Raw genomic sequence first — 16,934 nt, 5'->3', positions numbered from 1 at the left:
CTGATGCAAGCGTGAGTTGAGAGTCATCTGCTGCGAGCGTGAGCCAAATGTCATCTGCTGCGAGCGTGAGCCAAGTGTCATCTGCTGCGAGCGTGAGTCCAGTGTCATCTGCTGCGAGCGTGAGCCGAGTGTCATCTGCTGCGAGCGTGAGCCAAATGTCATCTGCTGCGAGCGTGAGCCAAGTGTCATCTGCTGCGAGCGTGAGTCCAGTGTCATCTGCTGCGAGCGTGAGCCGAGTGTCATCTGCTGCGAGCGTGAGCCGAGTGTCATCTGCTGCGAGCGTGAGCCCAGTGTCATCTGCTGCGAGCGTGAGCCCAGCATCATCTGCTGCGAGTGTGAGCCAAGTGTCATCTGCTGCGAGCGTGAGCCCAGTGTCATCTGCTGCGAGCGTGAGCCTAGTGTCATCTGCTGCGAGCGTGAGCCGAGTGTCATCTGCTGCGAGTGTGAGCCGAGTGTCATCTGCTGTATCCTACAGCTTTCAGTTTTGCTACAATATATACTTTTTGTTCTAGCTCTGCTACATCCCAAGCTCTCAGCTCTGCTACATACCAATCTCTCAGCTCTGCTACATTCCAAGCTCTTAGCTCTGCGTGAGCGGAGAGTCATCTGCTGCGAGCGTGAGCCGAGCGTCATCTGCTGCGAGCGTGAGCCGAGCGTCATCTGCTGCGAGCGTGAGCCGAGTGTCATCTGCTGCGAGCGTGAGCTGAGAGTCATCTGCTGCGAGTGTGAGCTGAGAGTCATCTGCTGCGAGCGTGAGCCGAGTGTCATCTGCTGCGAGCATGAGCCGAGTGTCATCTGCTGCGAGCGTAAGCCCAGTGTCATCTGCTGCGAGCATGAGCCCAGTGTCATCTGCTGCGAGCGTGAGCCGAGTGTCATCTGCTGCGAGCGTGAGCCGAGTGTCATCTGCTGCGAGCGTGAGCCCAGTGTCATCTGCTGCGAGCGTGAGCCCAGTGTCATCTGCTGCGAGCGTGAGCCCAGTGTCATCTGCTGCGAGCGTGAGCCGAGTGTCATCTGCTGTGAGCGTGAGCCGAGTGTCATCTGCTGTGAGCGTGAGCCGAGTGTCATCTGCTGTGAGCGTGAGCCGAGTGTCATCTGCTGCGAGCGTGAGCCGAGCGTCATCTGCTGCGAGTGTGAGCCCAGTGTCTTCTGCTGCGAGTGTGAGCCGAGTGTCATCTGCTGTATCCTACAGCTTTCAGTTTTGCTACAATATATACTTTTTGTTCTAGCTCTGCTACATCCCAAGCTCTCAGCTCTGCTACATACCAATCTCTCAGCTCTGCTACATTCCAAGCTCTTAGCTCTGCTACATCCCAAGCTCTCAGCTCTGCTACATCCCAATCTCTCAGCTCTGCTACATTCCAATCTCTCAGCTCTGCTACATCCCAATCTCTCAGCTCTGCTACATTCCAGGCTCTCAGCTCTGCTACATCCCAAGCTCTCAGATCTGGTACATCCCAAGCTCTCAGCTCTGCTACATCCCAATCTCTCAGCTCTGCTACATTCCAAGCTCTCAGCTCTGCTACATCCCAAGCTCTCAGCTCTGCTACATCCCAATCTCTCAGCTCTGCTACATTCCAAGCTCTTAGCTCTGCTACATCCCAAGCTATCAGCTCTGCTACATCCCAATCTCTCAGCTCTGCTACATTCCAATCTCTCAGCTCTGCTACATTCCAATCTCTCAGCTCTGCTACATCCCAATCTCTCAGCTCTGCTACATTCCAGGCTCTCAGCTCTGCTACATCCCAAGCTCTCAGCTCTGCTACATCCCAAGCTCTCAGCTCTGCTACATCCCAAGCTCTCAGCTCTGCTACATTCCAAGCTCTCAGCTCTGTTACATCCCAAGCTCTCAGCTCTGCTACATCCCAATCTCTCAGCTCTGCTACATTCCAAGCTCTTAGCTCTGCTACATCCCAAGCTCTCAGCTCTGCTACATCCCAATCTCTCAGCTCTGCTACATTCCAATCTCTCAGCTCTGCTACATCCCAATCTCTCAGCTCTGCTACATTCCAGGCTCTCAGCTCTGCTACATCCCAAGCTCTCAGCTCTGCTACATCCCAAGCTCTCAGCTCTGCTACATCCCAATCTCTCAGCTCTGCTACATTCCAAGCTCTCAGCTCTGCTACATCCCAAGCTCTCAGCTCTGCTACATCCCAATCTCTCAGCTCTGCTACATTCCAAGCTCTTAGCTCTGCTACATCCCAAGCTCTCAGCTCTGCTACATCCCAATCTCTCAGCTCTGCTACATTTCAATCTCTCAGCTCTGCTACATTCCAATCTCTCAGCTCTGCTACATCCCAATCTCTCAGCTCTGTTACATTCCAGGCTCTCAGCTCTGCTACATCCCAAGCTCTCAGCTCTGCTACATCCCAAGCTCTCAGCTCTGCTACATCCCAATCTCTCAGCTCTGCTACATTCCAAGCTCTCAGCTCTGTTACATCCCAAGCTCTCAGCTCTGCTACATCCCAAGCTCTCAGCTCTGCTACATCCCAATCTCTCAGCTCTGCTACATTCCAAGCTCTTAGCTCTGCTACATCCCAAGCTCTCAGCTCTGCTAAATCCCAATCTCTCAGCTCTGCTACATTCCAGGCTCTCAGCTCTGCTACATCCCAAGCTCTCAGCTCTGCTACATCCCAATCTCTTAGCTCTGCTACATTCCAAGCTCTTAGCTCTGCTACATCCCAAGCTCTCAGCTCTGCTACATCCCAATCTCTCAGCTCTGCTACATCCCAATCTCTCAGCTCTGCTACATTCCAATCTCTCAGCTCTGCTACAATCCAGGCTCTCAGCTCTGCTACATCCCAAGCTCTCAGCTCTGCTACATCCCAAGCTCTCAGCTCTGCTACATCCCAAGCTCTCAGCTCTGCTACATTCCAAGCTCTCAGCTCTGCTACATCCCAAGCTCTCAGCTCTGCTACATCCCAATCTCTCAGCTCTGCTACATCCCAATCTCTCAGCTCTGCTACATTCCAATCTCTCAGCTCTGCTACAATCCAGGCTCTCAGCTCTGCTACATCCCAAGCTCTCAGCTCTGCTACATCCCAAGCTCTCAGCTCTGCTACATTCCAAGCTCTCAGCTCTGCTACATCCCAAGCTCTCAGCTCTGCTACATTCCAGGCTCTCAGCTCTGCTACATCCCAAGCTCTCAGCTCTGCTACATCCCAAGCTCTCAGCTCTGCTACAATCCAGGCTCTCAGCTCTGCTACATCCCAAGCTCTCAGCTCTGCTACATCCCAAGCTCTCAGCTCTGCTACATTCCAAGCTCTCAGCTCTGCTACATCCCAAGCTCTCAGCTCTGCTACATTCCAGGCTCTCAGCTCTGCTACATCCCAAGCTCTCAGCTCTGCTACATTCCAAGCTCTCAGCTCTGCTACATCCCAAGCTCTCAGCTCTGCTACAGAAAAAAAAATCCAATAGCTCACCTAGACCTTGCAATTCATGTGGTGAAAAGATTAGATGCCCGGTCCAAGACAGGCCGGATACTGCCGAAAAGCGTGCATAAGGAGTAGAGATAAAACCAGCACCTACTCAGGAAGCCAAAAAAACCTTTCCATCATGATTAAGGGACAAATTTTTGGGGCCTGAAACGCGTAAACGTGGTCTACTTTTAATATTGCATTATGGTTATATATACACGTTTTTTGCAATAAAGAAAATTTTATTGGATGTCCTGAGTAGGTGCTGGTTTTCTCATCTACTTCTTATCTCAGCTCTGCTACATCCAAGGCTCTAAGATCTGCTTCATCCAATGCTCTCAGGCCTGCTACATGTCAAGCTCTCAGCTCTACTACATCCCAATCTCTCAGCTCTGATACATCCCAATCTCTCAGCTCTGCTACATCCCAAGCTCTCAGCTCTGCTACATCCCAATCTATCAGCTCTGCTACATCCCAAGCTCTCAGCTCTGCTACATCCTAATCTCTCAGCTCTGATACATCCTAATCTTCCAGCTCTGATACATCCCAATCTCTCAGCTCTGCTACATCCCAATCTCTCAGCTCTGCTACATCCCAAGCTCTCAGCTCTGCTACATCCCAATCTATCAGCTCTGCTACATCCCAAGCTCTCAGCTCTACTACATCCTAATCTCTCAGCTCTGCTACATCCCAATCTTTCAGCTCTGCTACATTCCAAGCTCTCAGCTCTGCTACATCCCAAGCTCTCAGCTCTGCTACATTCCAAGCTCTCAGCTCTGCTACATCCCAAGCTCTCAGCTCTACTACATCCTAATCTCTCAGCTCTGATACATCCCAATCTTTCAGCTCTGCTACATCCCAATCTCTCAGCTCTGCTACATCCCAATCTCTCAGCTCTGATACATCCCAATTTCTCAGCTCTTATACATCCCAGGCTCTCAGCTCTGCCACATCCCAAGCTCTCAGCTCTACTACATCAAATGGTCTAAGCTCAGCTACATTCAAATCTCTCTGCTCTGCTACATCCCAGGCTGTAAACTATGAAACATCCCAATCTCTCAGCTCTGATACATCTCAGGCTCTCAGCTCTGCTACATCCCCATCTCTCAGCTCTGCTACATCCCAATCTCTCAGTTCTGCTGCATCCCAATCTCTCAGCTCTGATACATCCCAGGCTCTCAGCTCTGCTACATCCCAATCTCTCAGTTCTGCTGCATCCCAATCTCTCAGCTCTGATACATCCCAGGCTCTCAGCTCTGCTATATCAAATAGTCTAAGTTCTGCTACATTCCAATCTCTCTGATCTGCTACATCCCAGGCTCGCTGCTCTGCTACATCCAAAGCTCTCAGCACTGCTACAACAAATGCTCTCCGCTCTGCTACATCCCAGAATCGCAGCTATTCTACGTCTCAAGCTCTCAGCTCTGTTACAGCCGATTCTATTCTGCTACCTCTGACATCAGCCTCTTCTTTTCTCCACCTACATTTGCCACACTCAGTGTTTCTATAGTTCAGGTTCTCTCACCGGTGATTTCTGACAATCTCAGCTCTGCTGCATCTGGCTCCCTGTTCTGCTACATCCTAGGCTATTCTGCTACCTCTTTTTTTTCCTATACTGAACCTCTCTGATACTTTTGTATCTCAGCTGTATTGTATCTGAATATACCTGACGTTACCAGCTCAGCTACATCTGACACTCTCAGCTCTGCTACATCGCCTGATTATTCCGCAGTAGCGCACACACAAGCGTCTGCTGCTGCAATAATTGATGTTTTCTCGGATTTACATGTGAGTGATGAAATGTTTCTCTACATGTGTCCTGCACCCGTGCGCTTCATATGTATGAGCCGAGTGTTACTCTGCAGCACATGAATAATTCCCTGATAATCTTATCATGATGGAGAAGCTGCACACACAGTATATATATATACACGGACCGTGATACAAAGGCTTCATCTCTGCGGTGAGGGACACATTATATCCATATAATAACTATAAGACGATATTCTCATTTCATCACACTGCCCCCTTCTGGCCGCATCCGGTAATGTTATAAAACTTTTGGGGAACTATTTATTCAGTTATTTCAAAGTTTTTGGAACAAATTTTGCAAAACTGTAGCAAAATGCAAATCATGAACGGTCTGAACAGACACAAACGAGGAATAATGAATTAAAGGGATTAAATGCAAGAACACGGGCGGCTCACGAGCAAGGATGGCGCCATTCCTGAGAGAAAGAGGTAGTTTTTTCCTAATCTCATACGACCCCTTCAAATGGCCCCTGATCATTACGGGGCCCCTCCATTCAGACTGTGCAGCACTTCTCCTGATATTTGCATTAGGGGTTTTGTTTCTCGCAAATTATTAGCATTTTCTAAGGAAAAATCAGCTCACAATGTACTTGCTACAAAGTAGCCAGTGCTAGCAAGCAGAGCTGCAGTGTAAAGCATGTGGGAAAAGCAGAGCAGTAACAAGAGCCTTTAAAAGGAGACACATTATAAGTTTCAGTCTATCTGAGACTGCAATAAGAAACAATGAAGCAAAACACTTACATATCAGGGCTGTGGGCTAATAGAGCTGAGCTGCAGTATAAAGCATGGCGGAGAGATAAATAAGAATCTGCGACAAGGGCCTTTAAAAAGAGACACATTATGGGTTTCAGAGTATCTTAGACTCCAATAAGAAACAATTAAGAAAAATAGAGTTACATATGAGGGCTGTGGTCAAATAGAGCTGAGCTGCAGTATAAAGCATGGCGGAGAGATAAATAAGAATTGGAGACATCATGCATTTCTGGCTAAACAGTAGGAAGCGTTTCAGAAAACCTCACACTCCAATTGCTAATGATTGCAGACTGGAGTTACTGGGGTGCAGTATAAAGCATGGTGGAAAGGGACAGAATGACAGACTGAAACTACAAAATTATGACAAAGGAAGATGGCTTTCAGACTTTATCATACACTACATAACTCAGTAATAAGAATTGCATCCTAATTTAAGAGTGCAGCAGTGTAAAGTATGGTGGACGTGCAAAGCCATTTCCAGAGCTTCTGATAGATTTTATATAAAGAGGTGGAAACAAAACAATGTATCAGATTACTGCAGTTCATGGGGGTTTGTGGGGTAGTTCTCCTGGCAGTCGGGGGTCCATGGCAAGGACATTCCAGGGACATTCCGGGACTTTTCTATGGGGCCCCAGGATTTCTCCCGGGTGTGTAGATATTACAGGTTAGGAGCCTCAGCATCAGACTGCATAAGCGAGCCACTCCAGCCACTACAAGTCCCAGCATGCCTCCTCAATCCGGCTGTGAAAACTATGCAACGGATGCGGCGAAAACACCGCATCCTTTGCATAAGTTTTTACATGCGGCCCGTCCGTTTTTTTCCGGTTGCGGCATGCTACTGAGCATGCGCAGTGGAAAAAAACGCATGCGGCGACCGGATGCGTTTTTTTCCGCATCGCGCCGCATCTGGCCTCCATAGGTATGCATTGAAAAATGCGCCGCAGCGGCCGGATGCGGCGCGATGCTGTGTTTTTTGCCGGAGCAAAAAACGTTGCAGGGAACGTTCGATCCGGCCGCGGCATCGGCTAAATCTGCCGCATGCGGCCAAAACCGGACCGAACGCAAGCCCCTGCGGCACAATACGGCACTAATGTAAGTCTATGCAAAAAAAAAACGCAATCGGCGTTACAAAGCCGGTTGCGGTTTTTCTGCAGAACGCCGTATTGTGCCGCAGAGCAAAAATCCGGATGTGTGAAAGCAGCCTTAGATGGAGACAGTCATGAGCATATCCTCTGATGGAGCAGTCAGTATTCCCAACATGTGCCAGCATGGCCGCCCGCCGGAGCCTCCTGTGTGCAGGACTGTAGGACACTGCGCTTCTGGCACAGGCTTGGCATGCTGGCACTTGTAGTCTCATATTACAGAGCACACCAGGCACCAGGGTAGCCGGCCAATGTGCTGAAGACAACGTGCAAGAAAAGGGGACCCTATCCAGATCCTAGAAGATGACTTTGAGGGTTCATATCCCAGTTAATCCTTGTAACTCCATCACTAGTCATTACAGGTACCCCGGGTAACCAGGAGTAAGGTGTGCAGCTGCACTGTGTGGGGTACACACTGTGTTGTGCAGCTGAAGTGTGTGGGATACACAGTGTGGTGTGCAGCTGCAGTGTGTGGGGTACACAGTGTGGTGTGCAGCTGCACTGTGTGGGGTACACACTGTGCTGTGCAGCTGAAGTGTGTGGGATACACAGTGTGGTGTGCAGCTGCAGTGTGTGGGGTACACAGTGTGGTGTGCAGCTGCATTGTTTCAAATTCACAGTGTGGTGTGCAGCTGCAGTGTGTGGGGTACACAGCATGGTGTGCAGCTGCAGTGTGTGGGGTACACAGTGTGGTGTGCAGCTGCATTGTTTCAAATTCACAGTGTGGTGTGCAGCTGCAGTGTGTGGGGTACACAGCATGGTGTGCAGCTGCAGTGTGTGGGGTACACAGTGTGGTGTGCAGCTGCAGTGTGTGGGGTACACATTGTGGTGTGCAGCTGCAGTGTGTGGGGTACACATTGTGGTGTGCAGCTGCAGTGTGTGGGGTACACAGCATGGTGTGCAGCTGCATTGTTTCAAATTCACAGTGTGATGTGCAGCTGCAGTGTGTGGGATACACAGTGTGGTGTGCAGCTGCAGTGTGTGGGGTACACAGTGTGGTGTACAGCTGCAGTGTGTGGGGTACACAGTGTGGTGTGCAGCTGCAGTGTGTGGGGTACACAGCATGGTGTGCAGCTGCAGTGTGTGGGGTACACAGTGTGGTGTGCAGCTGCAGTGTGTGGGGTACACAGTGTGGTGTGCAGCTGCAGTGTGTGGGGTACACATTGTGGTGTGCAGCTGCAGTGTGTGGGGTACACATTGTGGTGTGCAGCTGCAGTGTGTGGGGTACACAGTGTGGTGTGCAGCTGCATTGTTTCAAATTCACAGTGTGGTGTGCAGCTGCAGTGTGTGGGGTACACAGCATGGTGTGCAGCTGCAGTGTGTGGGGTACACAGTGTGGTGTGCAGCTGCAGTGTGTGGGGTACACAGTGTGGTGTGCAGCTGCAGTGTGTGGGGTACACAGCATGGTGTGCAGCTGCAGTGTGTGGGGTACACAGTGTGGTGTGCAGCTGCAGTGTGTGGGGTACACAGTGTGGTGTGCAGCTGCAGTGTGTGGGGTACACATTGTGGTGTGCAGCTGCAGTGTGTGGGGTACACATTGTGGTGTGCAGCTGCAGTGTGTGGGGTACACAGCATGGTGTGCAGCTGCATTGTTTCAAATTCACAGTGTGATGTGCAGCTGCAGTGTGTGGGGTACACAGTGTGGTGTGCAGCTGCAGTGTGTGGGGTACACAGTGTGGTGTGCAGCTGCAGTGTGTGGGGTACACAGCGTGGTGTGCAGCTGCAGTGTGTGGGGTACACAGTGTGGTGTGCAGCTGCAGTGTGTGGGGTACACAGTGTGGTGTGCAGCTGCAGTGTGTGGGGTACACAGTGTGGTGTGCAGCTGCAGTGTGTGGGGTACACAGCATGGTGTGCAGCTGCAGTGTGTGGAGTACACAGTGTGGTGTGCAGCTGCAGTGTGTGGGGTACACAGTGTGGTGTGCAGCTGCAGTGTGTGGGGTACACAGTGTGGTGTGCAGCTGCAGTGTGTGGGGTACACAGCATGGTGTGCAGCTGCAGTGTGTGGAGTACACAGTGTGGTGTGCAGCTGCAGTGTGTGGGGTACACAGTGTGGTGTGCAGCTGCAGTGTGTGGGGTACACAGCATGGTGTGCAGCTGCAGTGTGTGGGGTACACAGTGTGGTGTGCAGCTGCAGTGTGTGGGGTACACAGTGTGGTGTGCAGCTGCAGTGTGTGGGGTACACAGTGTGGTGTGCAGCTGCAGTGTGTGGGGTACACAGTGTGGTGTGCAGCTGCAGTGTGTGGGGTACACAGCATGGTGTGCAGCTGCAGTGTGTGGGGTACACAGTTTGGTGTGCAGCTGGTTACATGATGTGGTTACATCAGCACTGAGCGCAGGTCTGTATATACAGCGGTCAGAGGTATAATGTCAGGAGAGGAGTCCGGGCACATCATCAGGAGAGGAGTCCGGTCACATCATCAGGAGAGGAGTCCGGTCCCATCATCAGGAGAGGAGTCTAGTCACTCATCATCAGGAGAGGAGTCCGGTCACATCATCAGGAGAGGAGTTCGGTCACTCATCATCAGGAGAGGAGTCCGGTCACATCATCAGGAGAGGAGTCCGGTCCCATCATCAGGAGAGGAGTCCGGTCATATCATCAGGAGAGGAGTCCGGTCACTCATCATCAGGAGAGGAGTCCAGTCACATCATCAGGAGAGGAGTTCGGTCACTCATCATCAGGAGAGGAGTCCGGTCCCATCATCAGGAGAGGAGTCCAGTCACATCATCAGGAGAGGAGTCCGGTCCCATCATCAGGAGAGGAGTCTAGTCACATCATCAGGAGAGTCCAGTCACTCATCATCAGGAGAGGAGTCCAGTCACATCATCAGGAGAGGAGTTCGGTCACATCATCAGGAGAGGAGTCCGGTCCCATCATCAGGAGAGGAGTCCGGTCACATCATCAGGAGAGGAGTCCGGTCACTCATCATCAGGAGAGGAGTCCAGTCACATCATCAGGAGAGGAGTTTGGTCACTCATCATCAGGAGAGGAGTCCGGTCACATCATCAGGAGAGGAGTCCGGTCACTCATCATCAGAAGAGGAGTCCGGTCACATCATCAGGAGAGAAGTCCGGTCACTCATCATCAGGAGAGGAGTCCGGTCACATCATCAGGAGAGGAGTCCGGTCACTCATCATCAGGAGAGGAGTCCGGTCAATCATCATCATCAGGAGAGGAGTCCGGTCACTCATCATCAGGAGAGGAGTCCGGTCACATCATCAGGAGAGAAGTCCGATCACTCATCATCAGGAGAGGAGTCCGGTCAATCATCATCAGGAGAGGAGTCCGGTCAATCATCATCAGGAGAGGAGTCCGGTCACTCATCATCAGGAGAGGAGTCCGGTCACTCATCATCAGGAGAGGAGTCCGGTCACTCATCATCAGGAGAGGAGTCCGGTCACATCATCATCAGGAGAGGAGTCCGGTCACTCATCATCAGGAGAGGAGTCCGGTCACATCATCAAGAGAGGAGTCCGGTCACTCATCATCAGGAGAGGAGTCCGGTCACATCATCAGGAGAGGAGTCCGGTCACTCATCATCAGGAGAGGAGTCCGGTCACATCATCAGGAGAGGAGTCCGGTCACTCATCATCAGGAGAGGAGTCCGGTCACTCATCATCAGGAGAGGAGTCCGGTCACTCATCATCAGGAGAGGAGTCCGGTCACTCATCATCAGGAGAGGAGTCCGGTCACACCATCAGGAGAGGAGTCCGGTCACTCATCATCAGGAGAGGAGTCTGGTCACACCATCAGGAGAGGAGTCCGGTCACACCATCAGGAGAGAAGTCCGGTCACACCATCAGGAGAGAAGTCCGGTCACTCATCATAAGGAGAGGAGTCCGGTCAATCATCATCAGGAGAGGAGTCCGGTCACTCATCATCAGGAGAGGAGTCCGGTCACTCATCATCAGGAGAGGAGTCCGGTCACACCATCAGGAGAGGAGTCCGGTCACACTATCAGGAGAGAAGTCCGGTCACTCATCATCAGGAGAGGAGTCCGGTCAATCATCATCAGGAGAGGAGTCCGGTCACTCATCATCAGGAGAGGAGTCCGGTCACACCATCAGGAGAGGAGTCCGGTCACTCATCATCAGGAGAGGAGTCCGGTCACACATTCTAACCTCATGTGGTGATACAATGTGTAATGATAATAATAATCATTAAGAAGAGAGAATCACACAGAGCTGGAAATATTCATTCTCACAATCACCTGGTGGACACATTCTACTGCTCAGTCTGGGCTATTACAGAGGCTAAAAGCAACTTACAGACAAAAGAACTCAGCAGATGGGGGGACGCGGCCCCCCTATAAGAGGAGTCACTGAAGAATATTACTGGGAAAATCAACTGCACTGTACAGGACACGAGTCACATCCCGGGGGCACAACCAGCAAAGAAGAGAAGCCAGGAAAGAGGAAGAAACGTAGAAGATGCAAGGAAGAAAAAGAGAAAGAGCAAGGAGAAAAAGAAGAGAGGCAGGGGTAAATAGGAAGAGGAGGAAAAACAGAGGGGAAGAAGGCAAAATAACAAGGAGGAGGGGAAAAAAGTAAACGAAGAGGAAAAGAGAGAGAAGAAAAGAAACAGGAAGCAAAAGAGAAAGATGAAGCAAAAAACTAAGGAAAAGAGGAAGGAAAAAAAAGGAAGAAAAAAATGTAAAAAGGTGGAGAGAAAAATTAAAAGAAGGAAGAAATAAGAAAGGAAGAGGAAAAAGAACAAATAAGGAGAGGAAGAAGCAAAAAGATAAGGAGGAGGAAGAGTAAGAAAAAGAAGAGGAAAAACAAGGAAGAAAAAATGTAGCAAGAAGGAAGGAAAAAAGTAAATCAAGAAAGAGAAAAAAGAAAGGGAAGAGGAAAAAGAATAAGAAGAGGAAGAAGCAAAAAACTAAGGAAAAGAAGCATAAGAAGAAGAAAGGAGATGTTGGATAAGAAGAGGCAGTGGGGACATAAGATAGGTCTGAGACATGGAGAGCAACAGCAGACACTGCTCATACGGTCACAGGTAAATAGAGGCCAGGAAAAGGAAGAAGGAAAAAGAGGTAAAAGAAGCAGACAAAGCAGGAGCTGACGTCTCATTCTGCTTATTGGTAAGATGAATCCATACTGTGAGCACCTGAAGACACCAGAAGACCACACACTGGAGAGACAACGGTCATCTCTGGTCACCAGAAGACCACACACTGGAGAGACAACGGTCATCTCTGGTCACCAGAAGACCACACACTGGAGAGACAACGGTCATCTCTGGTCACCAGAAGACCACACACTGGAGAGACAACGGTCATCTCTGGTCACCAGAAGACCACACACTGGAGAGACAACGGTCATCTCTGGTCACCAGAAGACCACACACTGGAGAGACAACGGCCATCTCTGGTCACCAGAAGACCACACACTGGAGAGACAACGGTCATCTCTGGTCACCAGAAGACCACACACTGGAGAGACAACGGTCATCTCTGGTCACCAGAAGACCACATACTGGAGAGACAACGGTCATCTCTGGTCACCAGAAGACCACACACTGGAGAGACAACGGTCATCTCTGGTCACCAGAAGACCACACACTGGAGAGACAACGGTCATCTCTGGTCACCAGAAGACCACATACTGGAGAGACAACGGTCATCTCTGGTCACCAGAAGACCACACACTGGAGAGACAACGGTCATCTCTGGTCACCAGAAGACCACACACTGGAGAGACAACGGCCATCTCTGGTCACCAGAAGACCACACACTGGAGAGACAACGGTCATCTGTGGTCACAAGAAGCAGATTGAAACCTAATTCACCAATTGATAGAATGAATTCAGACGTTCAGTAACGGAAAACCTGGTGACCGAAAACGACATTCTGAAGATATGATCATCACCAAAAAGAGCAAGAGAAGACTGAGGACTCAGCCAACCCCGAGACTGGACATTCAGGAGAAGCTCTGGTCCTGTGGTCACCAAGACTCTGGCCCCTTGATGCCATCACTGAAGGAACATGATGCAGTCCCAGGGTGGTCCCCAGTCACACATTGGTCTCCAGTCTCTGGGTGGTCCCAAGTCACACAGTGGTCTTGAGTCCCAGGGTGGTCCCCAGTCCAATGGTGATCCCCAGTCACACAGTGGTCCCCAGTCACACATTGGTTGTCAGTACCAAGGTGGTCCCCAGTCCCAGGATGGTCCCCAGTGCCTGGGTAGTCCCCAGTCACACATTGGTCCCCAGTCCCAGGATGGTCCCCAGACACACATTGGACCCCAGGCACACATTGGCCCCCAGTCCCAGCATGGTCTACAGTCCCAGGATAGTCTCCAGTCCCAGAATGGTTCCCCATCTAAGGGTGGTCCACAATCCCAGGATGGTCCCCTGTTCCAGAGTGGTTCCCAGTCCCAGGGTGGTCATCAGTCCCAGGGTGGTCTCCAGTCCCAAAATGGTCCCTCGTCCCAGGGTGGTCCACAGTCTTAGGATGGTCCCCATTTCCAGAGTGGTCCCCAGTCCCAGGGTGGTTCCCAGTCTCAGAATGGTCTACAGTCGCAGGGTAGTCCCCAGTCCCAGGATGGTCACCAGTCCCAGAAAGGTCACCAGTCCAGGGGCGTCCCCTGTCCCTGAATGGTTCACAGACCCAGGATGGTCCCTAGTTTCAGAGTGGTCCCCAGTCCCAGAATGGTCTCCAGTCTCAGGGTGGACCCCAGTAAACAGCATGGTCACCAGTCCCAGGGTGGTTCCCAGTCCCAGAATGATCTCCAGTCCCAGGGGCATCCCCAGTCCCAGGATGGTCCACAGATCCAGGATGGTCCCCAGTCCTACAGTGGTCCCCAGTCCCAGGGTGGTTCCCAGTCCCAGAATGATCTCCAGTCTCAGGGTGGACCCCAGTAAACAGCATGGTCCCCAGTCCCAGGGGCATCCCCAGTCCCAGGATGGTCCACAGATCCAGGATGGTCCCCAGTCCCACAGTGGTCCCCAGTCCCAGTTTGCCGGTACTCACGCTGCTGTTGTGTCCGGACCAGTGCACCATGGCTTGGTTGTGAGCGGAGTCTCCAGTCAGGGCAAACGTTGTGCTGCTTAACTTCAGCTCCTCCGCGCGGAAGCGGCTCCCCCTGTCCGGGTCACCGGGCTGAGCTCGGGTCACCCTGCGCCCCTCGGCGTCTCTGACCCGTCTCCCTGCCCTGCTGGGCACCTCGTGTGAGTCTCTGGCAGATTGCCCGCCTGGCAGACGCTTGTGTGGGGGCATTGCTGCACCTGGCAGGGGGTCGGTGCCCATCACATCATCAGTCTGTGCCCCTCCAGATTGTTCAGTCTTCATCTTGTCATTGGTCTGCGAACCCCCAAAGTGGCCATCAGTCCCAGCACCCCCAGTCTGGTCAGCCAGTGCTTCCTCTGCACCCCCAGGTGCCCCCGGCCCCACAGGCTCCTCATTAATCCACGAATCCAGAAAGCTGGCACTGTCCTCCTGCAACCTGTCAGCAGCCAGCGCCTGCCCAACTGCCCAGTGCCTGCCAGCTGCCCAGTGCCTGCCAGCTGCCCGGGCTCCGGGGTCCTCCGGCTCCTGCAGGCGGATGTGCTGCTGGCAGGAGGCGCAGGTCAGGGCTCCTCTGCCCTCTCGTGCCATCCTCACCACAGTGACCAGGAGCAGCAGCCCCCAGCCCCAGAGACCCCCCATACCCGCGCTCCGGGGGTCCTCACTGCAACTCCATAGAAGTTACTCCGCTCAGTGTGGAAGGAGCCGCCGAGGAGAAGAGAAGAGGAAGACGAGGAGGAAGACGAGGAGGAAGAGAAGGAGGAGAAGGAATCTTCGTGCGGAGCTGATGGTGTCGCTCGGGGTTTTGATGAAGGATCTGGCAGACAGGGGTGGAGCTGGATGGAGGGAGAGAGAGAGGGAGGATGGAGAGGAGAGGAGAGGATGGAGAGAGAAGGGAGACAAAGTTCTGCTGAGAGAGACAGAGGAGGAGGCAGAGACTACAGAGACTGCACCGAGCGCAGAGACTACAGAGACTGCACCGAGCGCAGAGGATGGAGAGAGCAGAGGAGAAGGGGAGACAGAGTTCTGCTGAGAGAGACAGAGGAGGAGGAGGCAGAGACTGCACCGAGCGCAGAGGATGGAGAAGAGGGAGCACAGGAGAAGTGGAGACAAACTTCTGCTGAGAACTGGAGGGCTGAGAGACAGAGAGGAGGAGAAAGAGACTGCAGAGTGCAGATACTACAGAGAGTACAGAGACTGAAGAGAGCAGAGTGCAGATACTACAGAGAGCACAGAGACTGAAGAGTGCAGAGTGCAGATACTACAGAGAGCAGAGAGCACAGAGACTGAAGAGTGCAGAGACTGAAGAGTGCAGAGACTTAAGAGCGCAGAGACTGAAGAGTGCAGAGACTGCAGATAGTGCAGAGACTGCAGAGTGCAGAGACTGAAGAGCGCAGGGTGCAGAGACTGAAGAGTGCAGAGACTGAAGAGAGCAGAGACTGCAGATAGTGCAGAGACTGAAGAGAGCAGAGACTGCAGATAGTGCAGAGACTGAAGAGCGCAGGGTGCAGAGACTGAAGAGTGCAGAGACTGAAGAGTGCAGAGACTGCAGATAGTGCAGAGACTGAAGAGAGCAGAGACTGCAGATAGTGCAGAGACTGAAGAGCGCAGGGTGCAGAGACTGAAGAGTGCAGAGACTGAAGAGAGCAGAGACTGCAGATAGTGCAGAGACTGAAGAGAGCAGAGACTGCAGATAGTGCAGAGACTGAAGAGCGCAGGGTGCAGAGACTGAAGAGTGCAGAGACTGAAGAGTGCAGAGACTGCAGATAGTGCAGAGACTGAAGAGAGCAGAGACTGCAGATAGTGCAGAGACTGAAGAGCGCAGGGTGCAGAGACTGAAGAGTGCAGAGACTGAAGAGTGCAGAGACTGCAGATAGTGCAGAGACTGAAGAGGGCAGAGACTGAAGAGAGCAGAGACTGCAGATAGTGCAGAGACTGAAGAGGGCAGAGACTGAAGAGAGCAGAGACTGCAGACTGTGCTGAAGTTCTCTGCTTCTGATACAGATGTAGCAGAGCTGAATTTGTCATTGAGCTCTTTTTGCTGGGACGATTCCGGGGCAGTTATGTGTTTGCCCTCACTGCAGATATCACATGAATTATCTACATCTGACTCGCAGCAGAGATAATCCCGGCTCTTCTACATCCAGCTCTGTTCCTATATATCTGACAACTGATCAGTGCTGCATCTGACAACCTCCACTCTTCTACTCCTGGCACAGTCAGTGCTGTCACCTCTGCTACATGTGACTGAGAATGTGAATAATCTGAACACTGTGGGATGCAGCAAAGCACTGCTATATCTTTGTCAGCTCCGCCACATGACAACTCTATACATCCAGCAAACTCAGCTCTGCTACATAGAAAAACTCTACTTAGATTAGACAAACTCGGCCCTGATATACCAGACAGATCCTGCTGATCCATAAAGAGATACTTCTGACCATGATGTGTTTTGCATTCCGAATTTCTCACCAGTTTCTCTGCAGGCTTTGTATTTCATTTGTATCTGACTCTGAGCTGGTGGGTAGAGACTCGCTGCTAGGATGTGTCCCATACACCGCGCACACAGGCCCGAGGGATTCCTGCTCTCTTGTCTTTAGGTATTAGGAGACATATCTTCCGAAGTAGCAGCACAGAGGACGTAGTACGGCAGCACTGAGCAGTGTAGATGTGAATCCAGCTCTGGAGTGAGGTAAAAGACTTGTTAGAAAGCTCAGCAGGATCTTTCTGTGTCCCTCTGCCTCTGTACTTACTCTGCTCCTCACTCCTCTGCCCAGAGTGTAATCGGAGGAGCAACCTGACCCCTCACTCA

At 51.8% G+C, this 16,934-nt stretch overlaps 1 protein-coding gene across 1 annotated transcript in view; it reads right to left on the bottom strand.

Moving 5' to 3' along the window:
• Positions 1-15,110, bottom strand: part of SORCS1 (sortilin related VPS10 domain containing receptor 1) — an 807,859-nt gene extending 792,749 nt beyond the window's left edge. The window contains 1 exon segment of the mRNA XM_075348232.1: positions 14,090-15,110. Coding sequence (XP_075204347.1) covers positions 14,090-14,764 — 675 coding nt within the window. The 5' untranslated portion in view covers positions 14,765-15,110.
• Positions 15,111-16,934: the final 1,824 nt, after the last annotated feature.

The sequence above is a fragment of the Anomaloglossus baeobatrachus genome, chromosome 5 (assembly GCF_048569485.1).
Source record: "Anomaloglossus baeobatrachus isolate aAnoBae1 chromosome 5, aAnoBae1.hap1, whole genome shotgun sequence".
Classification (NCBI taxonomy): Eukaryota; Metazoa; Chordata; class Amphibia; order Anura; family Aromobatidae; genus Anomaloglossus; species Anomaloglossus baeobatrachus.
This window is presented reverse-complemented; position numbering and strand designations above follow the sequence as displayed.